The sequence below is a fragment of the Boleophthalmus pectinirostris genome, unplaced genomic scaffold (genome assembly GCF_026225935.1).
Source record: "Boleophthalmus pectinirostris isolate CB_2022bp ecotype Guang Dong unplaced genomic scaffold, ASM2622593v1 HiC_scaffold_2, whole genome shotgun sequence".
NCBI classification, from domain to species: domain Eukaryota; kingdom Metazoa; phylum Chordata; class Actinopteri; order Gobiiformes; family Gobiidae; genus Boleophthalmus; species Boleophthalmus pectinirostris.
Window position 1 is genome coordinate 17,103,086 of NW_026571152.1, and position 16,712 is coordinate 17,119,797.

A 16,712-nucleotide genomic window follows, 5' to 3' on the forward strand; every position below is an offset into this window, starting at 1 on the left:
CTGTCACTCATTTCTCTCACTCTCTCATTTCTTGTTATGTCCTTCCTCTCCCCCCCCCCCTTTCCTTATTTCCCTCTCTCTTTTCTCTCCTCTATCTTTTCCCTTCCTTTCCCTATCCCCCTTTTCCCCTAGTTTGTATTTGTCCTTTGTATCTTTTTCTCTCTCCTCTTTTTAATTCTTATCTCTCTCACCCTCATCTCTCACCCCCTCCTCTCTCTCTCTCTCTCTCTCTCTCTAATTCCCCTCTTCTCCTATTTTTTTTCTTTCTTTTCTTTTTTGCCCCCCTTCTCTCTCTGTCTCTCCTCTCTGTCTAGTACTAGTGTGTATATGTGCTGATAATGCAGCAGGGGCAGCAGACATTGTGTGAAGTGCAGTGTGAGCAGATCTACTGTCCTGTGTGTCAATGTGAGGTTGATGCACTGTGGACTGTACCGCTCTGCCCCCTTCTGGACACCTTGGGGACTGCACACTGTTACTGGCTGTGTTTACATGCACAAAAAATCTCAGTAGTGTTGTCATGATAATTTCAAGATCAGTTTCATTACTAAGAAATAGACTCAATACTCAATAGGGATTCCGATACCAAAAAAACAAAAACAGTCTTTATTTAGACCATAGATTGAAACTTTCCACATTAAATCGTAGTACTACCTTTATATTACTGTGCTGATTTATATCTGTGTAATCTCTCAGTTGTCCAGATATGTTCTATGTGAGTAATCTGATTTCTTTCTGATTGTTCACACCTCTACAGGCTTTTGATATGTAAAACATATGTAAAATATGTGTCAGATAACACATATTACACACATAACACATAAAGATTTGAAGTTAAAATGATATTATATATATATATATATATATATATATATATATATATATATATATATATATATATATATATATATATATATATATATATATATATATAATATATATACATATATATATATATACAGCAGTTACATTTACATATGCTTTTTGTGAATGAATCCCACTAAAGTCCTTCTCTGTCTGTCTGTCTCTCAGGTTCTATATAGAGAGTATCTCCTACCTGAAGGACAATGCAACCATCGAGCTGTTTTTCCTCAACGCCAAGAACATCATTTATAAGGTAGTCACTTAGGATTAGTATTCATATTTTGTCAAAACAATGAAATAAACCTTGCAACTGGTTAACAATGATAGTTGATAGTGAAGTTGTAGTCACTGTTACTGTCAGTAGGTGGCGCATTAAACTTGGGTATGCAGAACATAAACAAATGGTGCATACTTTGTATTCCCATATAAAAGGGCCATTTTATTCTTCTTTTCATTGTTTAAGAAAAAAAAAACATTTCCTTAGAAACATATTAACATATTATAGTACGTACAATACAGAGAGATATGAGTAATATTACATTTTAATACTATTACATGTATTTAATATTGTGCTATGTCTGGTATACAATAATAAAGCACAACCTGTTTTAAAACAAAGACAGTCAGTCATACAGTATCTTCTCATTTATAACACACACACACACACACACACACACGTAAACCAGTCTCCTGTACCTGTGTTGGTAGAGCGTAGCAGACAGTGTGTTCACAGTGGGTGGTACAGGGCTGAGTGGGGTTTTCTCTGAGCAGACTTTGATCCTATGTCTGATCTCCAGGTCAATTATGATTCTATGGACCACATTCCTCACATACCTGACCTACTCCTCTGCCCACCTACCCACACACACTCACACACACCCCTCACCCCCCTCACCCTTTTCACCCCTCCAGAACAAGCGATCTCACTTATAGGGCCTATAGAAAAACATTACAGCCATAACAACTTTCATTTGAAAGTATTGTCTTTAGGTTCATGCAAAGGTAGGAACTTTCTATAAACAAGTATGGTATGAGTTAAAAATTATTAAGAGTGATTCATTAATTCAAGAGTATTTTAACATTTTGACTGTTTTCAGTTTTGTTTTCTTACCATGTGTAAGTTATAAAAAGTTATCTCAATTTTATCTCAATGTTTGTTTTTTTGTTTTTTTATTATTTTGCTGTCAGGAGAAAAAATGAAAAACAGTTCAGTTACAATAGAATAATAAAGTCTCAACAAGTAAAAAACACTCAAATAAAAAATATATATTAAGAAATTGCCTAATGTTTTTGAAATTTCTATTGCAATCTGATTTTTATGTTTGTCTAATGTTTATCTCTAACATTCTTTATTTCTTTCTTATAGGAACTCATTGAAGTAGAAAGTGAAGTCGTCTTTGAACTGGCTTCTTATATTCTACAAGTAAGGGCACATATGATATCTGTGAGCATAAATCATACAGTTGTTTTGGTCAGAATATATATTAGTTTAAAATGTCATTATCAGCCTCATGTATTCCCAAGGTTTTCTTTCAGTATTTTTGAGTGGTTTGGAGATTGCATTCCACATAGTTAATCCTTAGAGCTTTCTGTGCATTAACGTTAACAGCCTAGAGAGACCTTGACTCCCAGACTATATATCTGATCATATAAATGTGTTTTTCCTTGCTGTGTTTCAGGAGGCCAAAGGAGATTTCACTAGGTAAGCCTTATTTCCCATAGCATTTTATTTTATCTATACAAAAAAGAGGATCATGATTCAAAACTAGAGTAAAGTAAAGGTGTTGTTTGTTAATTGCTGATAGAGCTTTGTTTAAAAAAACAACATATTAAAGAGGAAAATATCAGTAAAATCATGTAATTGCCAGCATACTTGCATACACATAAGGTGAAGTCACACTAAGATCTTGCTTCCAAATGTGTTGCTGTTATCACATTTTCTTATTGGAGCTTTTTAACAGAAATACACTTCTCACAGGTTGTTGTTTAGGTGTTTAAAGTCATTATGGATATTGCAGGTATAATATAATTTAATGTTCTTAAAACATCAGTCAATTAATTGTTCTAGTCTGTAGCTCTGTAATGAAATTGATTTTCATTTAATTTGCTTCAAAGGAGCTCAACAGTTACGACCCACCCCATGGCATTATTTTTTATAGACTTTCCGGGGAAAAAAATTTAAAGTTTGAAATCTTGCTCAGGGCTAATCACCTATGTGGTAACTAATGAGCACAAGACTTTGAATTTTATTTAAAATCTGTTTCTCAAACTTTATAAACCGCAGTGTTATTACAGCATTTTGTACAATCTTGCATTTTAAATTATCTTAAAACAACCGCATTATGGATATTAGTAAGCACATAGCTGGTTAGCCTGGGCGATGTCTTTGAAATCAATATTTGTAATTTTCTAAAAAAAATGAGTGGAAAATTTACTTCTGGAATCAGACCAGGCAGTCACTGTTGAGCTTCATTATGTTAGTTACCCATTTACTTGTTACACAACTGAAACGGAGCACAATTATTGCCACCTGTAAGACCTGAAATACACAATATCATTATTACTGTAGCCTCATGAACAACATATAAACTTACATGCAATTTTTTATATTACACTTAGTTGTCTTCACACAACCTCCATTGTTATTCAAAGATAAAGCTTCCTATTTTGTCTCAGTGAATACCAGTAGAGTCCAGTACACAACCTGTCCCCTAATGCCCCCTTCCCATTGTCCACTGGCCTGATAACATACTACAGCCTCTGAGCTCATTTCCGCCTGCGAGACCAGCAAATATCCTGCTTCGACCAGGAATGTGACACTACCAAGAGACATTCCTCATTCTGACCCTCCCCCCGTCCTCCGACTTCCTTTGCGCCAAAATACTACAATATTCCACAATAGATTTACCCTCCACAGTCCTGCATGTACCTTTAAGTCTTCAACTATGGAAAATGTAATGTACTGATTTGAGGGAATGTGTACTGTTTTTACTTTAGATCAGTTTATTTGATGTGTAAAAAAAAAACATTTACGATATTCAACAATGATCAAGCATTCTTTACATTTGTTAAAAAATTTATTGTGATATACTACTATATAATCAGTCACAATTTGGTATAAAATTAACACCATAAACTGCAAATATCAATAAAATATTTGACATTTTAGCAATTTTAGCAAAGTTATTTGCAGGGGGCTAGATAAATAAAACTGAATTTAAAGGATTAAGATTAAGATCATTTTGTCCATGTTTGTGAGCTCTAAGTAACTAGAGAGCTATTTTACTACTACAACTACAGTACTGCATTTAAGTATGATCCTACAAACATTATTTTGTAATTGCCTCATAAATTTTTTTATATTTCAATACATTTTAGCTAGTTTGTGACAATTTTAGAAGTACCAGTAGCACCTTTATGAGTAGTAACGGAAACAGTAGTAGTAGTAGTAGTAGTAGTAATGTTGCTCGTGGTATTAATGTTTATAGCAATAGTTGTGGTTGTAGAAAAAAAAAAAGTTGAGTAAGGTTTACTGTACTGTAACTGAAGAGTGCCATTACACATTTATTCATCTAGTCCAAGTTTATCTGTATAGCACATTTTATTTAAAAATTTCCAAAGAGCTGCACATGATAGCAATGTAAAACTAACATTTAACATATTTCAAACAAATAAATGAAAACTGTACATAGAAGATCAAAAGATTTAAAACAATTCCACATTTTTTCTGTCTCCACATGTTTTAAAGAACTACAAACGTTCCTATTTTCTGCTCCTCTTGCATGTTTATTTTTCCCTTTCAGCCCACCGCGTTTCTGTTAAATAATAGTAACTGTCTATTTATACATGACACACATTGCCTGTTCCAGCTCATTCACCTACAGCAGAGAAGTCCAGTCTGTTTTTGCACTTATGAGTCTGAGCATGACTTGTGGTTTGTTGTTTCCAGTAATGATGCAACACGGGCGGACCTGAAAAAGCTCCCTGCCCTGCCCACCCAGGCCCTCAAGGAGCACCCCTCTCTAGCATACTGGTGAGGAGCCTTCATCACTCAGTACCTTTACATACATGCCAGGAAAAACAGATAAGTGGCCTAGTCCAATTTAAACCCATGTATCAAAATGCACATGAATTTGGGAACTACAGTTGTGGTGTCGTGAATCGAATCTCAAAGATCCCAATAACACATCTGGAGAATCTGATATGCACTCAGATAGCTGTTGCATATAACCATGCAGTCCATTTTATATTGGGTGCAGGTTAGGAGAGGCATTCAACTGCACAGGGTAAGAAACAGCTAGGAATATATTTGGATTTGTATGTACTCCGTTCCATTTGGACTAGCATGTGTTTCTTCATTGTTTTGGTGCAGTATAGAAGGATAACATGGTATTACACTTATATACACTTATATACACTTATACACATATCTCCATGGAGCCATGCAGGTACCTCCAGGCCAAGTTACAGATCAGATCTGTGGAGCGATGACGTTGGGTATTTTCCTTCTTTTTTTTTTTTTTTAAACATGCTACCTCCCTATTGTTACAACAGTGCTTACACAAGTTCAAGTATTATTTATTCACTGTAAGGCACTGGTGTATTTCATCAATTGAAATTGACAGAAGATTTCCATAAGTGGCAAGAATGAAGTTGCAGTAAGGTTTCTATAAATGCCCTGACTAGCATGTAGTGTGATCCTACTTGTCATATTTCACACTATATTCTTAGTGTGAAATAACTGTTATTTGGCTGCCATGAGAAAGTACAACAGATTATGGTTTATGTATTGCTATTATTATTCCGCCAAAACAAAACAACTTTCCCAGAGATTTATATCTCTGGGAGTTGTTTTGTTTTGGCAGAAAGGTATATTATTTTAGTCTGAAATGGCTCATATTTCACCAGTATTGTTACGTCCCTATTTCACATGTATTTAACTCCCTACAGTGAGGACCGAGTCATCGAGCATTATAAGAAGCTGAATGGACAGTCCAGGGGGCAGGCCATAGTAAAGTAAGTACATGTGTGATGTGACATTATAATAGGAAGGATCTGGTCCTATTACTTACATGTCTGTGTGCTCCTCACAGTTACATGAGTATCGTGGAGTCCCTGCCCACATATGGAGTACATTACTATGCTGTAAAGGTGTGGCTTATTTCTGCTTTTTCAATTACATATTCAAAGTTCTACCTCCTGTCCTATGGATTTGGGGATTTATTTTGTATGATCGGGGGATTTGTTTTGTATGATTAGGTAAGACTACACTGTACAAATCCATTTAAATGATGAGTTAGTTAAAGTTAAAATTATGGTAAAATGTAAAATGTAATTGTGCACTTAAAAGTACACTTATCAGAGACACACTATGCAGAATATATAAGCTTTTTTACCTTATCATTGGTCCCTCATCATTAGCTTAGCCATTGTTTAATCAATTGATTCATGCATGTTCAAGTAACTCTGAACAGTATTTTCCTGCTATTCAGAAGAAAATCGTTGTTTTCGTCTACTCCCTATCTCCACCCACTATGACTAAATGGGGGAAAAAAACTTAATATATGCTTGAAAGTCATAATAATTGCAGTAATTCTTTGTGACAATATTTTTTATAGTTACATTATGTATTGTTGACAGTTTTGTTGTTGTTGAATCAGGACAAGCAAGGCATCCCATGGTGGCTGGGCTTAAGCTATAAGGGCATCTTCCAGTATGACTACCAGGACAAAGTTAAACCCAGGAAGGTAAGAATCTGCTCTCAGTCTGGAGTTTCATTCAAAACGTTTGTTATTTTATTGTTTTTTAGCTGTATGAATTACCTGTTCTTAAAATTACTAGCTTTACTAGAGGTAGAAAGTGGAACCAAGATCACAGAATTTACACTCTGCATCTTCAGTTGAAACCAGTACAGGCTTCTATGAGTTTCCATCAAAGGGTGATGAAATATTAGCAGTATTCCCATAGCAATTGACATTTCAAAACAAACTTATTTCTTTATATCTTTTGAATACTGAAAAGTGCTCACAACTGTGCCAATACATGGGTTTCAGGATGACGAAAACATAGTATATCTTTTGAAATGTATAAAGTCCTCAAAATATATAGAAATATATTTATAGAAAGCTGAAACCCATGAATATACAAGAAAAAAAAAATCCAGGAATACCCATGCTGCTAATTTCTCATCTCAAAATGTTTCAGTGTTCATTTTTTCCAGTAGAGAGCAGCATGACAGATAATCCAGCATTCTCTAAAACTAAACTAAAACTAAAATACTACTGAAGGTGCTTTACAAGGACATAATTTCTTCACTACATTATTTCAAATTAGAAAACATCAAATACTTATTATTTAGGTATTTTAATTATTATTGAAGTATTTTTAAACATCATAAAAATCCTATATTTGGAAAACAAGAATGCAAGATGACTTTCCTTGTTTCCCATGTAAACTGAACAGACCAGTCCATGTGCAGGTGTCTCTGTATTGGAATGTGTAGCGTTGCGGTGGCATGCATGTAAACCCCATACTTTCAGTCCTTGCTCCCTAAAGTTCATTTCCACTGACCTGTGACCCCCTGATGTATGACCTCTGCCTGTGTGTAAAGTTGTGCGCTGTGGCATTTGGACTTGTCTTAAAGAGTGTTTATAGACTGCATCCCTTGGCACTTGCACATCCATAACCTTGGTGCCAGTAAAAGAGCAGAATGTTCTTTAAACTCAACTTCCTGGTGCTCACTTCCTGTCAGGCTGTAGACTTCCTGTTTGTAAGCACAGTGCTCAGAGTGGGACTGGATAAGTGTAATCCAGAACATCTATAGTACAAGGTCAGATGGCACTCTAGTTTTTGTAGTTGGAATTGTGGCTTTATTGGACACATTTTAAAGATGCTGTGCCTGATTTTACAGTCTCAAAAACATGAAAAAAACAGAAATGGTTTATTTTAAATGGTTTGCGGCAGTCCAAAGGTATTCCTCACTTACCTTACCTGTAATTATTAAGTTTTATTGATGTTTGCTCACTTACTCAAAACTTGTCAGTTCCATCCTTGTTATTGGCAATCCATACTTTTATTGTAAGAACTTTGGAAATGACAGAATCTTAATCTAAAATAAAACGACAGAATCTTAAACCAAAATTTTATCAGTTGCACTAACACTAGTGACTAACCAAGCATATCTCAACCTATGTGTCATTGATCTGGCTTTTATTAGCTCTAATCCCCATGTTCCTCTCTCACTTCATTCAGACAAGGCCTGCAGTTTTCTTAGATGTTTTAGTTTGGCCAGAGGAAGCAGCTCACCTTGCAGTAATCAGCCGGTGTCCTGTTAGTCACAAAGAAAAAGGAAGACAGTTTGAAGATTATAAAATGATTCAGGGTCACTTTGAGTCATCATTTGTATGTCATCTGTATTAGTCATTAAGGTGGAGACAAAATGCTAAAGATTAGACATCTTGGAACATTTAACAAATTTGTCTTTCTTGTAAAATGTTTTATAGCAAGTTTCAAGTAAACAAAGATACAATACATTTGTTTGGGTAACTTTTTGAATGAATTGTACAGTTGAGATGATTCATTTTACTCCCTGAAATTTGGAAATTATTATATTTTCAGCTATTGCTTTGGCCAAATAGGTTGCCTCATTATTAAAAGGCATCTGATTTTAACCAATAAGTTACATGTTATATGTTTTTAAAGGGGTATTTTTTTTATTAACTGGGATGGTTAGATTATTTTGTTTTACTAAAGCATTAAAGGTAAGCATGTAACTTTCTGGAGGTGTTAAAACCATACATGGAGATAGATATGCTTTATACCTCCCACCTCTAGGCAAAATAAGAGTCAGGTTTGTGGAGATGCAAGCCCACTCACAGCAACACTTGTTTCTATTTTTTGGCTAATTGTGGCTTTTACAGAAATTTAATATTTACGAAACTCAACTTTCACTTCATTATTTCCATGACAACTTTATTTTAAAACCCTAAATTACTATTATTAATTCACATAGTAGTTTTGGGTGGCCATAGTAGCTAGGTGTGTCACATGGTTAAGTAGTGTATTAAAAGTCCAAGGCTGCTCCATGCTGTTTAAATGTAGTCCTCACTCAGTCGTAGTGTTCAAATACCTCCCCTCTGCTCCAGACCACATGCTCATTTGTGGCGTGGGCTTTACAGGGAAGCCACACAGGATTTTAATGGCTTGTTAGTGGCTTTCAGAGCCACATTATTGGGACTGTGTTGTTGACTGACTAACTTAAAGTAGACATGACGCTAAATTGACTTTGAGATTTTACACATCAAAATAATACTTTGGAAATTTTCAGTTTCATTCATGCATTTTGTAATATTTTGTATTTGATGAGGTCGTCTTCTGAGCAGACATAAACACTTGGTTTCAACTTACACAAGTAATTTGAACCAGGTGAGTGTACAGTCATCTTCACCATTACAGGTTTGATCATTCCAGTGCTTACATTTCTGTCTTTCAATATTAAACATGTATCTGTTCACATCATGTATTTTTATAATATTTGAATTAAGACTGTCTTAGCTCTAAAGCCACAACATGTACATTTTAGCCAAACAAGAGATAGGCATTTTAGTTTTGGTTGTTTACTGCACTGAAACATATCATTTTACTGTGAGTGGGGTTGCATCTCCACAAACCTGACTCTTGTTTGGTCTGGAGGAAGGACTTCTTCTGCTTGTTTCCATGGAAATGTTGTTCCTTTGGGATTCCTGAGGGATTACACAAACTTCCTTTGGTTATAATATTCCACAGTATGGCATATTACCTTTCTGTCTTCATGGAGAATGTTCCAAAATATCGTTTTAACTTTCCATGGAATCATGCAGGTGTCATGTTATTGCCATAAAGTTACACACTCGACTTTCTGGACATAGTGTTATCACAATAATGGACATGGCTGAGGCAATATTATGTATGTGTTAGAATATCTCCGTTCATAAAACCAAACCCAAAAACTTACATGTAGACCTCCAAATGTCATTGTTTGATATTTCTCTACCTTAATCATTGTTGGAGCACAAACAACAGGAAGTCCCCCTGGCGCAGCTCCGTGACTGGGCTGGCGTAGTGCAGGCCTCCACCCAAAAGTCAAAACAATGCTGTCTGCTCCCCCATGCCCAAATCCAGCACTTTCACTGATATAGTGTTTTATTCTTACCACAGTCCCCAGAGCCCTCCCACCCTCTGTCTGCGACACATGTGACCTTTTTAGATGTGTGCTAAGACTTATGGGAAATTATTGCGGCAATCTATTTAAAGTTGGTGTATTTTGGGTCCGTATGTCCAGTCGTTTAGCAGAGTAAACAAAACACACTGCCGGTGGTAAGGAGAAGATGGAGAGGCTGAGGAGGTTGATGGTACTGCTGCTGTGGTTGAGATGAGACGAAGGATGGGTCTTTAGCAGAGATGAATGGACATACCTTTGCCTATGTGTATATACTTTTTAATTACAATAATAAAAAAAAATACCAATTGCTGATTGAAAATGAAAGGTTATGTACACTTTTTTCAATGCAATAATATAAAATTAGTTTTGCCCCAGTACAGATATATTTTAAAAAGCAGCTCTTATGGGTCAAAATATTTGGTCTAATTATAGTGTTTTATCCTCTGCCAACTAGGAAGTAAAGTCCTGTTAGCATGCTAGTTGTTTTTAGTAGACATCAGAAAATTGTGCTTATAAACTGAATAATTAGGATCCTAAGAAAATATGTTTTACAAGACAGCACATTTAACAGTGAAAGAGAGTTGCAGACTGTATACATTTTCAAACAAAGGAGATATTTCTGAATTTGCTTAATTTTGACTTTTGTACTTGAATCTCAATCAAGATTCACCTTTGTGATATGGCATAATTTAGGGCATGATGGACTGTACTATTGAAAATAAGAAAATGTATGAAAATGTCAGTTTTCAGCAGTAGTTCCTTGTCTATGTCCGGTTTCAATTTAAACTCAAGCTTCATTTGTAGGTCATAGATTATGATTTGAACTGTCTGTACAGGTGGACAGCTTCAGTGGTCCCGTGCCTGAATGTAGTTAAGCAGAATCAGCTTTACAATCTCCTACTCCTTATCTAGCCCGCTTGATATTTTTAGCACCACGCTACATTAGCATTTCACACCCCATTGAGAATACGTACGCCACGGCTAGCAGCTTTGATAGCAGCCCTCTCATTTGTCTTAGCCTGTCACACAAACAAACGTAGTCGGAGCAGTATTTTTAGTCATCTCCAGCTGATGTGTTGGAAATAGCACTTACTCCTTTTTTAGTTAGAATGCATAGGCTAGGCATGGTACAATACTGACATACTAAAATACTGCTCATGCCATTCCTGTAATATGAGCTGGCGGCACTTAAACACCGAAGGACACATTGATAGAATTTCTTGTCTGTAATTGAACCATTCACACACAGACTAGAATATATCTTCAAAGAGATATTATGAATCACCACCAAACCTTCACTCACTCACAACATTTATTCTAGGCAATGTGGGGAGGTGTCTTTCTCTGTTGTTTTAATGTCCGTGTACATTTACTAGACTGAGTGTACATTTACTAGACTGTTAGCATCTTTTTGGCAATAGCCTGGCTGCTATTTTTACCTTCAAAACAATATACTTTGCTATAAGAATTCAAGCATTCTCTATAAAATTTGAAGCACATTTCCATACATATGCATAATTAGGATAAGAAAATACATACATGTTCCAGTGTAAGCTATATAATATTTGTTTATTTGAGAAGGAAAAGCATCTAGCTGTTAGCATCATGTTGACAAATGAGTTTTTGATTGGGATCACACCTCATAGAATTTTCAAATAGATGTTTAGCCAATGTAGATTTCAGTATGCTAAAAAGGATTACTAGCCTTCTTGTTTATTCATATGGTTTTTGTTTATATTTACCACTCGTGGAACAGTAGTGTATGGGGTTGTTCCGCTAAGCTTTTGTTTACGTTGAGCTTGGTTTTGCCTAATGTACGTCAAAGAGTTTTCCACTACTGCAACAAACATGGTGGATTTCCATGATAAACGACATTTTTGATGTTCTGTTCTAAGCTATTTAGCCTTTTTGCTAGTTTTCCCTTCAACGCAACATTTTTTGCTCTCAAGAATTTAATAAAAATAAAAATGTAAGCACTTTTTCCATACATATACATTATTTTAGGCTATCCAGTGTTCTTCCAAAGTAGGCTATACAATTACAATCACAGCATTACAGCTAGAGAAATTAAATTGAACACATGTTTTATTACAATATGTGAAAGACATTGTTGCCTTTACTTTTTACAACGTATAACTACCATAGACTATATATTTCCCATTTGCAATTTCATACTATCACAATCTTACACCATTCTAAACTCAACTCAAGCGTACTTCAAATAGCCCACCCCATAAAAACAAAAACTTTCTTCTTCTTGACCCTTCCTACACCCACACCTCCAGACCACAGCGGCCCGAGCAGGAAGCATGTCCCCCCAGGAAAGAGGAGGGGTCACCGGGTAGGGGAGGCACCGGGCTGACCCCCCCCTACTCTCCTCTCTCCTCTCCTCTCTACATTCTCCTTTCTCTCAGTGCCTAACAAAGCTACGACAGGAAACCTAACTTTTACACACATGGACACAGATGGTCAACACCCAACGCTAGCTCACTACTTTTCCTTTAAGCCCGGGTGGAATTTCACTAGCTAAATCGCCGGGAAAAACTTAGCTTGCTTTTGGGATTTGTTAAGTTGATGATTCGTGAAAAGGACAGTTTAAAAAAACGGAAATTCTATCTTTTTTGCTCACTCATCTGAAACCGTTTAAAGCAAATCGTGGATGGGAGCAGCGGCTGAGTGCATTTGATTGGAGAGTTCTGCAGATTTAAGAATTTGTGTGTCTCTCAGGTGTTTCAATGGCGGCAGTTGGAGAACCTCTACTTCAGAGAAAAGAAGTTTTCTGTGGAAGTTCATGACCCCAGGAGGTACGTTCACACTTCATCACAATTATAATCGTGTGTGTGTGGTGGGTTTTTATTTGAGACCAGTTTTAGTCTTGGTTTAGTCCAGCTTTACTTTAGATTAGAGTTGTCAAAAGTATAAAACTAGTCTCAAAACTAGATACTAATTTGAGCAGGTATCAATACTAAAAATGTCACATTCACAGGACAAAAACTAACTTTTTCTGAACAGAATGATCTTGAGCTTTATCAGAATAATGGAACCTACCTGGGTGATTACACAGGGATTTCAATTTGTTTTTGTAATAAAAAAAAAAAAGAAAGTGCTATAATTTTATGTAGAAAATCACATTCTATTGTCTAAATAAGTGCATTTAAGATTATCATTGTGGTATCGGAAGTGATGTTGAATATTGAATCTATTCCTTAAATCCAGTTTGAAATTTCAATATGGTGACTGTACTACTTTAAATGTTGTTTATGTCCTGCTGTGGAAACTGAAGTTCTGTGGTGGTACAGGGTTAGAAAGCTTAGAAATCACCGTCGAGAATCTTTCCCACACGGCCAGTTTGTGTTGCAATTAGAGTTGTTAAAAAGTTGATACCCTGATGCTAATTGAGGCTAAAATTAGTATTAAAACTTGATACTTATTTGAATATGTATCAAGAAAACTCAAATAAATAAAACAAAATTTGACCAGTTTTAGAATGCTGAGCAATATTAAAATTTCAAACTCAATTTTGAAGTAGGAAGGAATAGATTTGATACTTGATACTGAGTCCGATACCACAATGAAATAAAAAAGAAAAAAAGAATAAAAAAACACCCTCTCTTTAAACAATAGAATTTGGTTTTCTGCATTAAATCATACTTTCTGTTACATTACCATGCATCTGCGTAATCTCTCTGTCACCCAAGTAGGTTCCTCAGTGGTCCATGGGTGTATACTAGTATGTGGTCTTATACTTATTTTGATACAGCTCAAAATCATTCTAATGCTATTCAAGAAAGGTTTATGTCTATCCTGTGAATGTGACTTTTTTAGCATTGATTCCTGCTCAAATGAATGTCTAGTTTCAGTACTAGTTTTAGTATCAATTAGTATCAGATTTTTGATACTTTTGACAACCCTACTTATGACTCATGTCTGGATTCACAAGCAGCCACCTCACAGTTTTACAGAAATTGTTGCTTGTCAAACAGATAAACAGACTAGATAGATAAATTGTGCCTTTCCAATGGGACATATTATTAGCATGTCCCAGTGAAGCCTAAAATAAGCTACCTCCAGGAATAACACATGTTAACTGCCCCTAAGGATCTATGGATCACTGACTTGTCTCATGTTGTTTTAGCTTTAGCCATACGTCAGTGTTTTCTGTAGGAAGAAAGAGTGACAGGGACAAAGCATAGAGCAGCAGTGTTTTCTCCAAAGGAAGCTGTCATCCTGTTAGTGGGAAGGTTGCCACAGCGACAGATGTAAACAATGGGAACTTCGTGTGTGGCGAGTGTAAAGTGTGCTATCAGCCTGAGCCGCAGCAGTTGTTTCATTTACAAAGTGGTGATGGGGAGAGCTCAACAGTGCTAGTGGCAAAAGTGGTCATGTTTTGAAATCATGTGGGTCTTATGATGTTGGCATTGGTCTCTTCTTATGGCTTAAATTGTGATGTCAGGAGATCAGGAGAGTTGGTGATGATTCTACTGCTGCGGTGGTGATGGAGGTTTTGGCACATTTCTAAAATGGCAGGAAGTTGCGTAAATTGGTGCAAATTCTTAAATATCCAAGATATGAAATATTGGCAACAAGTTAAATTAAAACAACTGGACATACTTCCTGAAGTACATTTCACGTTAATGATTTTCATACACTTTTTGAAAACTTTAAATAGAAAAAAATAAAAGCATGGCGGAGATTAGCCTCAGCTAAATGTCTTTTAACTTTGCCATTTAGTTTAATTGAAAATCATTATTCATTTCATTATAAATCTAATTATGTGTATTAAGCCCATTAGTTAGCACAAAGTTTGAAAATGTACTTTTCATGCAGTATTTACCTGCAAATGATATCCTATACATTGACGTATCTGTAGTAAATGCCTAATTTTACTAATGTGGTTCCTCAGTCGTGCGTCGGTGACCCGCAGAACGTTCGGCCACAGTGGCATCGCGGTGCACACCTGGTACGCCTGCCCCGCCCTCATCAAGTCTATCTGGGCCATGGCCATCAGCCAGCACCAGTTCTATTTGGACCGCAAGCAGAGCAAGGTTAGTGTGGGAAAACCTCACTCGTGTGTCCTGTTAAAGGGGCACTATGTCACTTTTCTGGTGTAGTATGTGCCACCTGCTTGTCTCCATGAGAATGCTATTGTCTGAACTATTCCACAGTATTGCAATAAGCATTTCTATATTGCCTTTATCTCATTATGGATGCTATTACCTCTCAAAATACCTTAAAAACAGGCATTCTTACTGTGAGCTGGGTCTCCTCTCCACAGATCTGACCTGTAACTTGGTCTGGTGGCATCATCTGCTTGTCTCCATGGAGATAGGACAGTGGAACAAACAATAACATCTTCATGGAGACAAATCAGCTAATGGACCCTTGTAGAAAAGTTAGATAGAGCACCTTTTACTTCTAACATGCTTTGTTTTTTGGCATGAAGATTATTTTACACCTATTTGTCCCAGTTTCTACACCAAACAATGACATATAAATTACAAGATAATCCCACTATAACTTGATTTGTGTTTATATTTTCACAGTCTAAAATCCACGCAGCACGCAGTTTGAGTGAAATCGCCATAGACCTCACAGAAACCGGAACACTGAAGACGTCCAAACTGGCCAACATGGGCAGTAAGGGCAAGATCATCAGCGGCAGCAGTGGGAGCCTGCTCTCCTCAGGTCAGTCCTTTCAGATACACAAGTACACTACTTCAATACATTCACACATTTATTAATATTCTGTGGCCTGTAACAAACCAGCCACATAGGGATTTGGTACATGGAGATGTCTTGGGACTCAATGGCAATAAGAAATGAAGTAGATATCTTTTGGTCGGTGGTTCAATCAGAGATACACAAAACCGTTTTGGAACTTTTTCGGTTCCAATACCGATTCTGTTAATAGCTTTATAAAAAATAAAATAGGACAGAACTGATTAAAATGTCTTATGTAGCTGTTATTATTCTGTTATACAGAACAACTTTGTGTAAATAAAAATTTAAACATTATGAGACTTTGTGGGCCGACTATGATCAGAATCGTATTCGTCATCGTATTTGTCCGCTGCTCCATTGTCCATTCCAGTTAGCCAAATTTATAAAGACATATAGATTATAAAAAGCCTGAAGTAGCTTAATACAAATTGAAACCATGTAAAATTGTTTTAAAATTATGCTATTTTATTTTAATATTTGTGTTTGCATTATAGACATTGATAGTCATTGATTAATAATTATATAATGTTCCCACACACATACTTGTACATGACCAGTCCCTCCCCAGACCAGACCAGAACCCAGACTCTAAATTTAGCGAGGGGAGGAATGAAAAGGGCAAAGGTGTGTGGATTACTCACTGGCATTTAAACAAGTCTTATCTCAACAATAACAATACGTCTGGGATTTCTGTGTGAACTACAGGGGGTACATGCCATTTAGGAATGTGACAGCTGTGTGAAGGAAGGCTGAAAATGGGCTCAGTGAAGACAATTAAGATGAAAACCAAAAAATTATGTTTCTTAAGATGAATCAGTTTGTGTAAAACATTTTCTTAGACTAATATGGCGCCTCAAGCAAATGTGTTTTAGATTAAAACTGTAGTTCCTGTCAAATCACCTTTATGCGTGTAACTATTTATGTATCTATG

At 36.1% G+C, this 16,712-nt stretch overlaps 1 protein-coding gene across 2 annotated transcripts in view; it reads left to right on the forward strand.

Annotated features, from left to right (window-relative positions):
• The window catches only part of frmd4a (FERM domain containing 4A), a 105,753-nt gene that overhangs the window by 74,895 nt on the left and 14,146 nt on the right, over positions 1–16,712 (forward strand). For both annotated transcript variants that reach the window (XM_055155663.1, XM_055155664.1), the window contains exons 5-14: positions 1,030–1,114; positions 2,228–2,284; positions 2,541–2,563; positions 4,811–4,894; positions 5,812–5,877; positions 5,955–6,012; positions 6,522–6,608; positions 12,788–12,864; positions 14,964–15,105; positions 15,604–15,745. In XM_055155663.1, the coding sequence (XP_055011638.1) occupies positions 1,030–1,114; positions 2,228–2,284; positions 2,541–2,563; positions 4,811–4,894; positions 5,812–5,877; positions 5,955–6,012; positions 6,522–6,608; positions 12,788–12,864; positions 14,964–15,105; positions 15,604–15,745 (821 nt within the window). The remainder of the gene's footprint in view (positions 1–1,029; positions 1,115–2,227; positions 2,285–2,540; positions 2,564–4,810; positions 4,895–5,811; positions 5,878–5,954; positions 6,013–6,521; positions 6,609–12,787; positions 12,865–14,963; positions 15,106–15,603; positions 15,746–16,712) is intronic.